General features: G+C 46.3%; 1 protein-coding gene across 7 annotated transcripts in view; it reads left to right on the plus strand.

Moving 5' to 3' along the window:
• Positions 1-14,804, plus strand: part of LOC110504625 (actin-binding LIM protein 3) — an 85,496-nt gene that overhangs the window by 40,689 nt on the left and 30,003 nt on the right. For all 7 annotated transcript variants that reach the window (XM_090220152.1, XM_090220155.1, XM_090220154.1 and 4 more), the window contains exons 3-6: positions 8,078-8,261; positions 9,983-10,098; positions 10,530-10,656; positions 10,874-10,967. In XM_090220152.1, the coding sequence (XP_090076278.1) occupies positions 8,078-8,261; positions 9,983-10,098; positions 10,530-10,656; positions 10,874-10,967 (521 nt within the window). The remainder of the gene's footprint in view (positions 1-8,077; positions 8,262-9,982; positions 10,099-10,529; positions 10,657-10,873; positions 10,968-14,804) is intronic.

The raw sequence follows: 14,804 nt of genomic DNA on the forward strand, positions 1-14,804 counted from the left end.
TCTCAGCTCACTGGTCACCATAGCAGCACCCACCCGTAGCACACACTCCAGCGGGTATATTTCACTGGTCACCCCCAAAGCCAATTCCTCCTTTGGCCGCCTTTCCTTCCAGTCCTCTGCTGCCAATGACTGGAACGAACTGCAAAAATCACTGAAGCTGGAGACTCAAATATCCCTCACTAACTTTAAGCACCAGCCGTCAGAGCAGCTCACAGATCACTGCACCTGTACATTGCCCATCTGTAAATAGCCCATCTGTAAATAGCCCATCCAACTACCTCAACTCGTTTTTTTTTGTTGCTCCTTTGCACCCCAGTACTTGCACATTCATATTCTGCACATCTATCACTCTAGTATTAATGCTAAATTGTAATTATTTCGCTTATTTCGCCTGTAATTATTATGACCTATTTATTGCCTAACCTCCCTCATCTTACCTCATTTGCAAACACTGTATATATACATTTTTTCCATTGTATTATTGACTGTATGTTTTGTTTATTCCATGTGTAACTCTGTGCTGTTGTTTGTGTCGCACTTCTCTGCTTTATCTTGGCCAGGTCACAGTTGTAAATGAGAACTTATTCTCAACTAGCCTACCTGGTTAAATAAAGGTGAAATATATATTTTGTTTTAAAGGTTACAGTGCTATGCAGTGTCTTAGACTGTTGCACCACTCAGGTGCTGTACAACAAATCCGGTCGGGAGTGGGCTAGACTACAACAGTAAGAGCAAAATAATCCTAACAAAATAAAACATACCTTAGCGTAACAACAGTTTTAGTAAGTAATACTGAAGTCGTACACAATTATCAGTTTCTATTTAGGTTTATGTCCCCCATTCATTGTCAGTTAGAGACACGGTAGACCCAAAGTATAATCAGTGCTGTAACTCCCCCTTGCGCTGGTCTGGAGCAATGAAGTGTTGATGCAGGTTACCATACTAAACCACAAATGACCAAAGTACTTAATCATGATCACAAAACTTTTAATGGAACAACCACTATAGTCACTTTACCCCTACCTGCATGTACATTACAATTTACTTACACTAACCTGTTCCCTCGCACATTGACTCGGTACCGGTACACCCTGTATATAGTCTCGTTATTAATATATTATTTTTATTTTCTTTATTTTAAATGTTTTACTTTATTTAGTAAATCTTTTCTTAACTCTATTTTCTTCTAATTGCATGGTTGGTTAAGGGCTAAGGGCTTGTAACTAAGCATTTCACGGTAAGGTCTACACCTGTTGTATTCGGCACATGTGACAAACCAGATTTGATTTGATATGAGAGAGAGAGAGAGAGAGAGAGAGAGAGAGAGAGACATAGACAGAGAGAGAGAGAGAGAGAGAGAGATGGAGTGCTAGATGCTGATTCACTGATCTGATTTAAACGTATTGATCCTCTGGGTTTGCTGACTCCTACTGTGTGTGTGTGTGTGTGTGTGTGTGTGTGTGTGTGTGTGTGTGTGTGTGTGGTGTGGTCGTGTAACCTTTAGAATGCCCACTGACCTTTTAGGAACCTCGCCCACTAGAGTTAATACAGTTTCTCTCTTCACTTGACCTTACAGACAAATAGCTGTGGAGAATCAACTATGTTTACTATAACAACCCACACTTGTACATGTGGTCTCCAGTGGCTATTTTAGCATATACATCTTGGTGGGTCAAACCCCCCCCCCCAAAAAAAAACTAATTTGGGATGCATGCCAGCAACACAACACAATACATCAATTGCACTATAACGGTGACAAACAGTTTCTACATACTGTTAGGGCCTACATAAAGCTCTCCATACAGCAGAATCCCAACAGCAGAGTCCCAACACCTTACCACTGCTACACCTGGCTATCAGCGGAGTCTTGTCTGGCAGTGAAACAGTTTATTCAGTTTACTGCCTTTTAAAAAACATAGCTGATATGGCTGACTTGCTTATTCTAATGTGGTTTGTGGGAGCCACCTAGAAAAACCACAATTTCTGGGTAATTTTTCCAAAAACAGCCTGAAACTCTTTCTAAAGACATCTAGTGGATGCCCTAGGACCTACAGTCTGGGAGGACTTGGCCTTATTATTAAAATATTAGCCATTGAAAATAGTGTTAAGCTGAAATGTAGTTTTTTTTGGGATGGTTTGTCCTCAGGGTTTTGCCTGACATATCAGTTCTGTTATACTCACAGACATTATTTTAACAGTTTTAGAAACTTTAGAGTGTTTTATATCCATATCTACCAATTATATGCATATCCTAGCTCCTGGACCTGAGTAACAGGCATTTTACTTTGGGCAAGCTTTTCATCCTGATGTCAAATTACTGCCCCCTGCCCCAGAGAGGTTAAGACATTTATGAGCGAACTAGGTCGGACGTAGATAATATAACTATTTGTTCTGCACTTTTGAAATGTACATCGACAGAATTCATAACATCGGCCGTTCATGCAGTGTTCTCCATGCACACCAAGTCAGAACTGTAGGACAAATAAATGGGGGCATATAAGTCAGAACAGGAGGCTAAGTTATAAAGGGAAAAGGGACCAAATTATTAGGGTGAGGCACATGTACTACTAACAGCTAACTACACAACATTAACTTAGTATTACTTTCTTTATATGGTAAACATATCTCCCTGGCATATTACATCATTTATGCAGGACCATACAATACATTTTGGGACTCACCTTGTTGTGCTGTGCTCACTTGAGCAGGAAGGTGGCGCGGAGGTCTTTAGTGGGCAAATGTCATAGAAAATGTGTTATCAAAGTCAGGCATTCTCTGGATTAATTGCGCTTTTAAGACAACAGGGAACTCGGAAAAAAAACAAGTTGAATCATGACGTCAGTGATCTTCAGGTCAGAGCTCTAGAAAGAGAACTGAGTTCCTGACTTGGAATTCTGAGTTGGATGACCGTTCAAAACGTATTTTCCCAGTCGGAGCTCGTTTTTTTCAGAGTTCACCGTTTTCTTGAACCACTGAAATCTGAGATTTCCCAGTTTTGAGTTTCCAGATGTTTTGAACGTGGCAGAAGTCATGCTGGATTGACAGGCCAATGTTGAATGTTTAGACCCTTAATTAAACCCAGACTTGTACCACACACCAACTCCACTGAATAGCAGTATAGTGATTGCTTTGCAATGTTTGCAGTTAGCCACTGATTCCTTCCAAACCACTCATTGTTGAATTTGCAATTTCCAACTTGTTGTGTAATGTTTATGTCCAATGGCCGATGTTTGTTGTTTTATCTATAATTTCTCTTCATCATTTTTGTTCATATGGCAAGGTTTGAAAAGGATTTGCCAGTAGATTGTCGACTTCCTGATGATTCATGATGATGACTGCTAGCTAAGATTTTGAAAGTATGATGTTGACATGATCAGCCCAATCAAAGCTAAGCTAGGTATAGCGGGATTTGACGTTATTTTATCTGTGGCCAATGATCTTGATCCTTCTTGGATGGGCACTTCTAATGTAACTCTATGGCAGCACACAAGGGACTTTTTTTTAGGTCTTCTTGTAGATTTTGCGGTGAGGTAGTGTCCCCATGAGTGACAGAACACGTAGCCAATCACGGCCCAATTAGAGAACATTACCAACCTCTACGCTCCCTATTTTCCGCTGGCTGCCCAACCACCACAGAAAGCACTGAGCTAGGATAAAACACCTGCATTTTGGAGCTGCCTTACTCAAGAAAGCAAAAAAGAGACCATGTTGGCAACCAGCCCTGAATGACGGGTCTCCACGGGTAGTCTCTCTCGCTCTCTCCATTCCCTCTCCTTCTCTCTCCATTCCCCTCTCCTTCTCTCTCCATTCCCCTCTTTTTCAATTCAATTCAATTCAATTCAATTGACTTTATTGACATGGCAATTTCATTATTACTTACATTGTCAAAGTATACATATCGAAAAATAAAAAATAAAATAAAAATATATATTTATATATATATACAGTGCCTTGCGAAAGTATTCGGCCCCCTTGAACTTTGCGACCTTTTGCCACATTTCAGGCTTCAAACATAAAGATATAAATCTGTATTTTTTTGTGAAGAATCAACAACAAGTGGGACACAATCATGAAGTGGAACGACATTTATTGGATATTTCAAACTTTTTTAACAAATCAAAAACTGAAAAATTGGGCGTGCAAAATTATTCAGCCCCCTTAAGTTAATACTTTGTAGCGCCACCTTTTGCTGCGATTACAGCTGTAAGTCGCTTGGGGTATGTCTCTATCAGTTTTGCACATCGAGAGACTGACATTTTTTCCCATTCCTCCTTGCAAAACAGCTCGAGCTCAGTGAGGTTGGATGGAGAGCATTTGTGAACAGCAGTTTTCAGTTCTTTCTACAGATTCTCGATTTGATTCAGGTCTGGACTTTGACTTGGCCATTCTAACACCTGGATATGTTTATTTTTGAACCATTCCATTGTAGATTTTGCTTTATGTTTTGGATCATTGTCTTGTTAGAAGACACATCTCCGTCCCAGTCTCAGGTCTTTTGCAGACTCCATCAGGTTTTCTTCCAGAATGGTCCTGTATTTGGCTCCATCCATCTTCCCATCAATTTTAACCATCTTCCCTGTCCCTGCTGAAGAAAAGCAGGCCCAAACCATGATGCTGCCACCACCATGTTTGACAGTGGGGATGGTGTGTTCAAGGTGATGAGCTGTGTTGCTTTTACGCCAAACATAACGTCTTGCATTGTTGCCAAAAAGTTCAATTTTGGTTTCATCTGACCAGAGCACCTTCTTCCACATGTTTGGTGTGTCTCCCAGGTGGCTTGTAGCAAACTTTCAACAACACTTTTTATGGATATCTTTAAGAAATGTCTTTCTTCTTGCCACTCTTCCATAAAGGCCAGATTTGTGCAATATACAACTGATTGTTGTCCTATGGACAGAGTCTCCCACCTCAGCTGTAGATCTCTGCAGTTCATCCAGAGTGATCATGGGCCTCTTGGCTGCATCTCTGATCAATCTTCTCCTTGTATGAGCTGAAAGTTTAGAGGGACGGCCAGGTCTTGGTAGATTTGCAGTGGTCTGATACTCCTTCCATTTCAATATTATCGCTTGCACAGTGCTCCTTGGGATGTTTAAAGCTTGGGAAATATTTTTGTATCCAAATCCGGCTTTAAACTTCTTCACAACAGTATCTCGGACCTGCCTGGTGTGTTCCTTGTTCTTCATGATGCTCTCTGCGCTTTTGACGGACCTCTGAGACTATCACAGTGCAGGTGCATTTATACGGAGACTTGATTAAACCCAGGTGGATTGTATTTATCATCATTAGTCATTTAGGTCAACATTGGATCATTCAGAGATCCTCACTGAACTTCTGGAGAGAGTTTGCTGCACTGAAAGTAAAGGGGCTGAATAATTTTGCACGCCCAATTTTTCAGTTTTTGATTTGTTTGAAATATCCAATAAATGTCGTTCCACTTCATGATTGTGTCCCACTTGTTGTTGATTCTTCACAAAAAAATACAGTTTTATATCTTTATGTTTGAAGCCTGAAATGTGGCAAAAGGTCGCAAAGTTCAAGGGGGCCGAATACTTTCGCAAGGCACTGTATTTATGTATAAATAAATGGTGGGACCAACAACAATAATAATAGTAGTAGTGGACATGGGATTACCATTAACAACAACTACAACAACAATATTAATGAGAACAACAATACATTAAAGCAATGGTAGTGGACCAGTGTCAATATGACTGAGAATACAGTCTCTCTCTCATGACTGAGAAGACACATGACATGGTAGTGGACCAGTGTTAACATGACTGAAAAGACAGTCTCTCACTCTTGACTGAGAAGACACATGACATGTTATGAAAGACAAAACAAAACCAGATGGGAAATATTATCGACATTACTTTGCACTTTTCACTGAAATATTCTCTTAGGTCTGAGTATTTGTCACAGCGTAGTAGGACATGCAGCTCTGTCTCTACCTCTCCCCTGGAGCAGAGTGAGCACAGCCTGTCCTCTCTGGGCAGCCAGGTTTGTCTGTGACGACCGGTCTCTTTAGCTAGACTGTCCCCACTGAGTCTGTACCTAGTCAGTGTTTTCCTCAGTTTTCTATCAGTCACAGTGGTCAGATAGTCTGCCCCCCGTGCTGTCTGTTTAGAGACAAATAGCATTGAAGTTTACTTAGATTTTTTGTGGTGTCTTTCCAATAGGTGATATATTTTTCTTTTTGTTTTGTGATGATTTAGTTGTGCCAGATTTTCTGAGTGCTGTCCTGAGGCTCTTTGGGGTTGGTGAACTGAGCCTCCCCTCTCTTTCTCTCTCCATTCCCCTCTCTTTCTCTCTCCATTCCCCTCTCGTTCTCCTCTTTCCCTCTCGTTCTCTCTCCATTCCCCTCTCTTTCTCCTCTTTCCCTCTCGTTCTCTCTCCATTCCCCTCTCGTTCTCTCTCCATTCCCCTCTCGTTCTCTCTCCATTCCCCTCTCGTTCTCTCTCCATTCCCCTCTCTTTCTCTCTCCATTCCCCTCTCTTTCTCCTCTTTCCCTCTTGTTCTCTCTCCATTCCCCTCTCCTTCTCTCTCCATTCCCCTCTCGTTCTCTCTCCATTCCCCTCTCGTTCTCTCTCCATTCCCCTCTCCTTCTCTCTCTATTCCCCTCTTGTTCTCTCTCCATTCCCCTCTCTTTCTCCTCTTTCCCTCTCTTTCTCCTCTTTCCCTCTCTTTCTCCTCTTTCCCTCTCTTTCTCTCTCCATTCCCCTCTCCTTCTCTCTCCATTCCCCTCTCTTTCTCCTCTTTCCCTCTCGTTCTCTCTCCATTCCCCTCTCCTTCTCTCTCCATTCCCCTCTCTTTCTCCCCTTTCCCTCTCGTTTTCTCTCTATTCCCCTCTCGTTCTCTCTCCATTCCCCTCTCCTTCTCTCTCTATTCCCCTCTCGTTCTCTCTCCATTCCCCTCTCTTTCTCCTCTTTCCCTCTCTTTCTCCTCTTTCCCTCTCTTTCTCCTCTTTCCCTCTCTTTCTCTCTCCATTCCCCTCTCCTTCTCTCTCCATTCCCTTCTCTTTCTCCTCTTTCCCTCTCGTTCTCTCTCCATTCCCCTCTCCTTCTCTCTCCATTTCCCTCTCTTTCTCCTCTTTCCCTCTCTTTCTCCTCTTTCCCTCTCTTTCTCTCTCCATTCCCCTCTCCTTCTCTCTCCATTCCCCTCTCTTTCTCCTCTTTTCCTCTCGTTCTCTCTCCATTCCCCTCTCCTTCTCTCTCCATTCCCCTCTCTTTCTCCTCTTTCCCTCTCTTTCTCCTCTTTCCCTCTCATTCTCTCTCCATTCCCCTCTCCTTCTCCTCTTTCACTCTCTTTCTCTCTCCATTCCCCTCTTATTCTCCTCTTTCACTCTCGTTCTCTCTCCATTCCCCTCTCCTTCTCCTTTCCCTCATTTTCTCTCTCTCTCTTCTCATGGAGAACTTGGTGGTGTGTGATGAAATGTAGGAAAGTTATTTTGTTCCGTCTCATTGGTTGTAATGAAGGAGTCGTTTCTGGATCTTCTGGAGAAAAAGAGTTTTCCACATTGTCTTTATTTTCACATCACAGCAAACTGTTAGCCACAAACTGCATACAAGACACCCAGAAACACACTTATGCACGCAAATACACACACACACAACCATGTTTATGTCTGTCTTGTCTTTATTTTCTGTCTGGAGAAGCAGGGAGGAGGAAACCTAATGAAACCCAACAAAGTTCCTCTCTGTCTGAACCACCACTAAACAACCCTCTGAGCTCCCCATAAAGCACTAATTGGCTCATTTCGAACAGTTTACTGTGGAAGTGGGGCAGATGTGACCAAACGGGTTCAAACCCAGGATATAGACTAGCTTTGCCACCTAAGCTAAAGCCGAGGAATTACTGTAGCTTGCTGCAATCAGTTTTGTATTTAGTTTTTTCCATGCTCGTTCATTTAGAATAGTTTGAGTGATCAGTCTTTAACCTAATTCACCGTCTCTCTCTCTTTCCTCCTCTCTCTCCCTCTCTCTCTCTTTCCTCCTCTCTCTCCCTCTCTCTCCCATTCTCTCCCACTCCCTCTCCCCCCCCTCTCTCTCTCACTCCCCCCATCTCTATCTCTCTCCAGTGTGTGGGTGTGACCTGGCTAGATCTGGGTTCTATCAGAAGAGTGGTGAGTACATCTGTACATCAGACTACCAGCGTCTGTACGGGACGCGTTGTGACCGCTGTGATGGATTCATCACCGGGGAGGTGGTCTCTGCCCTGGGGAGGACCTACCACCCTACCTGCTTCGTCTGCAGTGTCTGCAGGTGCACACACACACACAAGCACACACATCCACGCACAGACACACACACATCCATGCACACACACACACACAAACAATCTATTCCTGACTGATCAATTTGATCAAATAAAACAGTGAGTGTAAGGTTAACTATTTTGTAGTTAGCTCTGTCTTGCGTTTTCAGTGAACAGGTATTTTGAAAATGCAGCAGAGATGGTGGGAGACCGAGACAGAGATACAGAGCTGTCAGAGTGGGACAGAAATAGCAGCTCTGCGTTTGTGGCCAGAGTAACGCAGCTTCCATTAAATATGTAGAGTAAAAAGTTGAAAGCACAGAGCAAGGCTGACGGTGCAGAGAGTGTCTAGAGGAAGAGACACACACGCAGGTAACAGCAAAGTCACACACACACACACTTGTCTAGTCTACTACACCTCTAGTCTAGTACATCTAAGAACATCAGCTACCCGAAAGCATCAAACCGTGGTCTCCAGACATGCCTGACAGCACACTAACATTCTGTAGGCCATCCAAGGACGTCTTCCTCACATCCAAAGACATGATACCTGCTCTCACACAGCAAATATTCACTGACAAGACACACACACACACACACATACACACACACGTATATACACACACACACACACACACACACACACACACACACACACACACACACACACACACACACACACAGCCTTTTCTGGGTAAGGTAAGAGGTTGTTCCTGCATGTGTCCTCAGTCACTGTGAAACCAGTTTGTTTAGTGTGTGTGTGTGTGTGTGTGTGTGTGTGTGTGTGTGTGTGTGTGTGTGTGTGTGTGTGTGTGTGTGTGTATGTCCCCTAATCCCAGCATGGCGTGAGAGCATTGATTGTGCAGTGATGAGGACAATGACCAGGTGGCACCAGCTGTGGTGTCTCCCCTCGGCTCAGTGTGTGTGCATGCGTGCGTGTGTGTACGCAAGTGTGTGTATTAATCAGTGTGTATCTCCCCCCATACAGGAAGCCGTTCCCTAAGTGTGTGTATTAATCAGTGTGTATCTCCCCCCATGCAGGAAGCCGTTCCCTAAGTGTGTGTATTAATCACTGTGTATCTCCCCCCATGCAGGAAGCCGTTCCCTAAGTGTGTGTATTAATCAGTGTGTATCTCCCCCATGCAGGAAGCCGTTCCCTAAGTGTGTGTATTAATCAGTGTGTATCTCCCCCCATGCAGGAAGCCGTTCCCTAAGTGTGTGTATTAATCAGTGTGTATCTCCCCCCATGCAGGCAGCCGTTCCCTAAGTGTGTGTATTAATCAGTGTGTATCTCCCCCCATGCAGGAAGCCGTTCCCTAAGTGTGTGTATTAATCAGTGTGTATCTCCCCCCATGCAGGAAGCCGTTCCCTAAGTGTGTGTATTAATCAGTGTGTATCTCCCCCCATGCAGGAAGCCGTTCCCTGAGTGTGTGTATTAATCAGTGTGTATCTCCCCCCATGCAGGAAGCCGTTCCCTAAGTGTGTGTATTAATCAGTGTGTATCTCCCCCCATGCAGGAAGCCGTTCCCTAAGTGTGTGTATTAATCAGTGTGTATCTCCCCCCATGCAGGCAGCCGTTCCCTAAGTGTGTGTATTAATCAGTGTGTAGCTCCCCCCATGCAGGAAGCCGTTCCCTAAGTGTGTGTATTAATCAGTGTGTATCTCCCCCCATGCAGGAAGCCGTTCCCTAAGTGTGTGTATTAATCAGTGTGTATCTCCCCCCATGCAGGAAGCCATTCCCTATCGGAGACAGAGTGACGTTCAGTGGGAAGGATTGTGTATGTCAGCAGTGTTCTCACACACTTGTCACCTCCAACGAACCAATCAAGATCCACGGACCCAGCCGTAAGTCCCACCCTCTAGAGGTCTTCACGGGTCAGAAATGTTGTCCCACACCCCTAATTCTCTCACTTTTCTTGTCGCCTATTTCCCCCTCCCCTCTCTCCGGTCTCTCGCCTCATCCCCCTCTCTCCCCTCCTCCTCCATCTCCCACTGCGCTCCCCCTCCACTCTCTCTTCTCTCTCTCCTCCACCCCCTTTCTCCCCCTCCCATCACCCTCTCCCTCTTCTCACCCCCTCCCTCTCTCCCCCTTCTCCTTCCCTCTCCCCATCTCCCCCCTCTTCTCCCCCTCCCCCTGTCTCCCTCTTACCTCTTACCTCCTCCTCCCTCCCCCTCTCCCTCTACCCATCTCCCCCTCCTCTTCCCCCTCCTCTCCCCCTCCCCCTCCCTCTCCCCCCTCCTCTCCCCTTACCTCCACCCCTCCTCCCTCTCTCCAGACTGTTCAGGGTGTGGAGAGGATATAAAACAGGGACAGTCTCTGCTGGCGTTGGAGAAACAGTGGCATGTCAGCTGCTTCAAGTGTCAAACCTGCAACATGGTCCTCACTGGGGAATACATCAGCAAGTCAGTACACACACACACACACACACACACACACACACACACACACACACACACACACACACACACACACACACACACACACACACACATACACACACACGTATATACACACGTATATACACACAGACACTTGGGCATGCACACACACAGACAGACAGACAGACAGACAGACAGACAGGCACATCTTTGATTGTAATTTTGTACCTTTGTGTTTCAGGGACAACGTGCCGTACTGTGAGTCTGATTACCACGCCCAGTTTGGGGTTAAGTGTGAGACATGCAGCAGATACATCAGTGGACGGGTACTGGAGGTGAGCACTCATACACACTCCCCCTGGGGACCTACACTGTCCTCTGTGGCCCTCTCCCCTCATCTCATCTCCTCACCTCACCTCTTCTCTTTTCTCCTTTCCTCTCCTCTCCCCACATCTTCTCTCCCCTCCTCACCTCTCCTCACCTCTCGTCTTCTATCGTCTCCTCGCCTCTCCTCACCTCACCTCTCCTCATCTCACCTGTAATCTCTCCTCCTCTCCTCTCATCTCTCCTCCCCTCCTCACCTCTCCTCACCTCTCGTCTTCTATCGTCTCCTCGCCTCTCCTCACCTCACCTCTCCTCATCTCACCTGTAATCTCTCCTCCTCTCCTCTCATCTCTCCTCCCCACCTCACCTCTCATTTCCTCTCATCACATCTCCTCCACCCTCCCCACCTCTCATCTCCTCGCATCACATCTCCTCTCCTCTCCTCTCCTCTCCTCTCCTCTCCTCTCCTCTCCTCTCCTCTCCTCTCCTCTCCTCTCCTCTCCTCTCCTATCCTATCCTCTGTGTGTGTGAAGTGCTCTGTGCCTCTCCATCAGTCTGTCTCTCTCTGGGTTATTAATAGCTTCTACAACACGGCTGGCTTTATCTCCTGGCCTGTGGTGCGTGAGTGTGTGTGTGTGTGTGTGTGTGTGTGTGTGTGTGTGTGTGTGTGTGTGTGTGTGTGTGTGTGTCCAGATACAAATGCTGCAGTGTTTTGTTCATTAGTCCACTGATATGGTCCCAAATAATGTTGCATGCCTCACCATGTCATCATGTCATGCGAAACATATTGCCACACTTTTTGCTTTTTAAAACTTAACTGCTAACATGCACAATGTTCGGGACCATATTAACAGTGGACTAATGAACAAAATACTGTGAGATGTTTTTGGTTCTTTAAACAGTCAGAGAAGATGATGAGATTGTTCCAGTAATGAACAGTGAGAACACAGCAGGAGCTAGAAGGCCTCCTGTCCCTCCTGCCTCTCTGTCCCTCCTGCCTCTCTGTCCCTCCTGCCTCCTGTCCCTCCTGCATCCTGCCCCTCCTGCCTCCTGTCCCTCCTGCCTCTCTGTCCCTCCTGCCTCCTGTCCCTCCTGCCTCCTGTCCCTCCTGCCTCTCTGTCCCTCCTGCCTCCTGTCTCCTGTCTCCTGTCTCCTGTCTCCTGTCTCCTGTCCCTCCTGTCCCTCCTGCCTCTCTGTCTCCTGTCTCCTGTCTCTCCTGTCCCTCCTGTCTCCTGTCCCTCCTGTCTCCTGTCTCCTGTCCCTCCTGTCCCTCCTGCCTCTCTGTCTCCTGTCTCCTGTCTCCTGTCCCTCCTGTCCCTCCTGTCTCCTGTCTCCTGTCTCCTGTCCCTCCTGTCTCCTGTCCCTCCTGTCTCCTGTCTCCTGTCCCTCCTGTCCCTCCTGTCCCTCCTGCCTCTCTGTCCCTCCTGTCTCCTGTCTCCTGTCCCTCCTGCCTCCTGTCCCTCCTGCCTCTCTGTCCCTCCTGCCTCCTGTCCCTCCTGCCTCTCTGTCCCTCCTGTCTCCTGTCTCCTGCCTCCTGTCCCTCCTGCCTCGCCTCCTGTCCCTCCTGTCTCCTGTCCCTCCTGTCTCCTGTCTCCTGTCTCCTGTCCCTCCTGCCTCCTGGCCCTCCTGCCTCCTGTCCCTCCTGTCTCCTGTCCCTCCTGCCTCCTGTCCCTCCTGCCTCTCTGTCCCTCCTGCCTCTCTGTCCCTCCTGCCTCCTGTCCCTCCTGCCTCTCTGTCCCTCCTGCCTCCTGTCCCTCCTGCCTCTCTGTCCCTCCTGCATCCTGTCCCTCCTGCCTCCTGTCCCTCCTGCCTCTCTGTCTCTGTCTCCAAGGTCTATCAGACCATTAGAACTAGCAGACCTCCTGTCCCTCCTACCTCTCTGTCTCTGTCTCCAGGGTCTAACAGACCATTAGAACTAGCAGGTCTGTCCACCCTCCTGCCTCTCTGTCTCCAAGATCTAACAGACCATTAGAACTAGCAGGTCTGTCCTCCCTCCTGCCTCTCTGTCTCTGTCTCCAAGGTCTATCAGACCATTAGAACTAGCAGACCTCCTGTCCCTCCTGCCTCTCTGTCTCTGTCTCCAAGGTCTAACAGACCATTAGAACTAGCAGGTCTGTCCACCCTCCTGCCTCTCTGTCTCCAAGATCTAACAGACCATTACAACTAGCAGGTCTGTCCTCCCTTTCTGCCTCTCCGTCTCTGTCTCCAAGATCTAACAGACCATTAGAACTAGCAGGCCTCCTGTCCCTCCTGCCTCTCTGTCTCTGTCTCCAAGGTCTAACAGACCATTAGAACTAGCAGGTCTGTCCACCCTCCTGCTTCTCTGTCTCTGTCTCCAAGGTCTAACAGACCATTAGAACTAGCAGGTCTGTCCACCCTCTTGCTTCTCTGTCTCTGTCTCCAATGTCTAATAGACCATTAAAGCTAGAAGGCCTCCTGTCCCTCCTGCCTCTCTGTCTCTGTCTCCAATGTCTAATAGACCATTAGAGCTAGAAGGCCTCCTGTCCCTCTTGCCTCTCTGTCTCTGTCTCCAATGTCTAATAGACCATTAGAGCTAGCAGGCCTCCTGTCCCTCTGTCTCTGTCTCCAATGTCTAATAGACCATTAGAGCTAGCAGGCCTCCTGTCCCTCCTGCCTCTCTGTCTCTGTCTCCAATGTCTAATAGACCATTAGAGCTAGCAGGCCTCCTGTCCCTCCTGCCTCTCTGTCTCTGTCTCCAATGTCTAATAGACCATTAGAGCTAGCAGGCCTCCTGTCCCTCTGTCTCTGTCTCCAATGTCTAATAGACCATTAGAGCTAGCAGGCCTCCTGTCCCTCTGTCTCTGTCTCCAATGTCTAATAGACCATTAGAGCTAGCAGGCCTCCTGCCTCTCTGTCTCTGTGTCCAATGTCTAATAGACCATTAGAGCTAGAAGGCCTCCTGTCCCTCCTGCCTCTCTGTCTCTGTCTCCAATGTCTAATAGACCATTAGAGCTAGCAGGCCCAGCAGCCGTTAGAGACCCCAGGCCTCATTACAGACTCTTACCGTTAATGGCTGCCTCTGGGACCGCAGGTAAACAGGCCGTTCTCAAAACACACGAGCCGGAAGCTCGGAACACTGGAGACAGAAACAGGGCACCCAGTGTGTGCTGAAGCCCCACTCTAAGAGCCACCTGACAGACGGAGGAAGCTGGTTGAAAATATGATTTATTACTATACACTGATCTGTACAGAACAGTATTATTACACTGATCTGTACAGGAAATTAACGTTACACTGATCTGTACAGGAAATTAATATTACACTGATCTGTACAGGAAATTAATATTACACTGATCTGTACAGGAAAATTATTATTACACTGATCTGTACAGGAAATGCACATTACACTGATCTGTGCAGGAAATTAATATTACACTGATCTGTACAGGAAATGCACATTACACTGATCTGTACAGGAAATTAATATTACACTGATCTGTACAGGAAATTAATATTACACTGATCTGTACAGGAAAATTATTATTACACTGATCTGTACAGGAAATGCACATTACACTGATCTGTGCAGGAAATTGATATTACCCTGATCTGTACAGGAAATGCACATTACACTGATCTGTGCAGGAAATTAATATTACACTGATCTGTACAGGAAATGCACATTACACTGATCTGTGCAGAAAATTAACATTACACTGATCTGTACAGGAAATGTATATTGTTACTGATCTGTACAGGAAAATTATGTTACACCGGTCTGTACAGGAGCCTTACATAATACTCTGTGATTATGCAGCTCAGGCCTTCTCACGCTCTCTCTCTCTCTCTCACTCTCTCTCTCTCTCTCTCTCTCTCTCTCTCTCTCT

The sequence above is a fragment of the Oncorhynchus mykiss genome, chromosome 25 (genome assembly GCF_057628025.1).
Source record: "Oncorhynchus mykiss isolate SJ-2025 chromosome 25, ASM5762802v1, whole genome shotgun sequence".
NCBI lineage: Eukaryota > Metazoa > Chordata > Actinopteri > Salmoniformes > Salmonidae > Oncorhynchus > Oncorhynchus mykiss.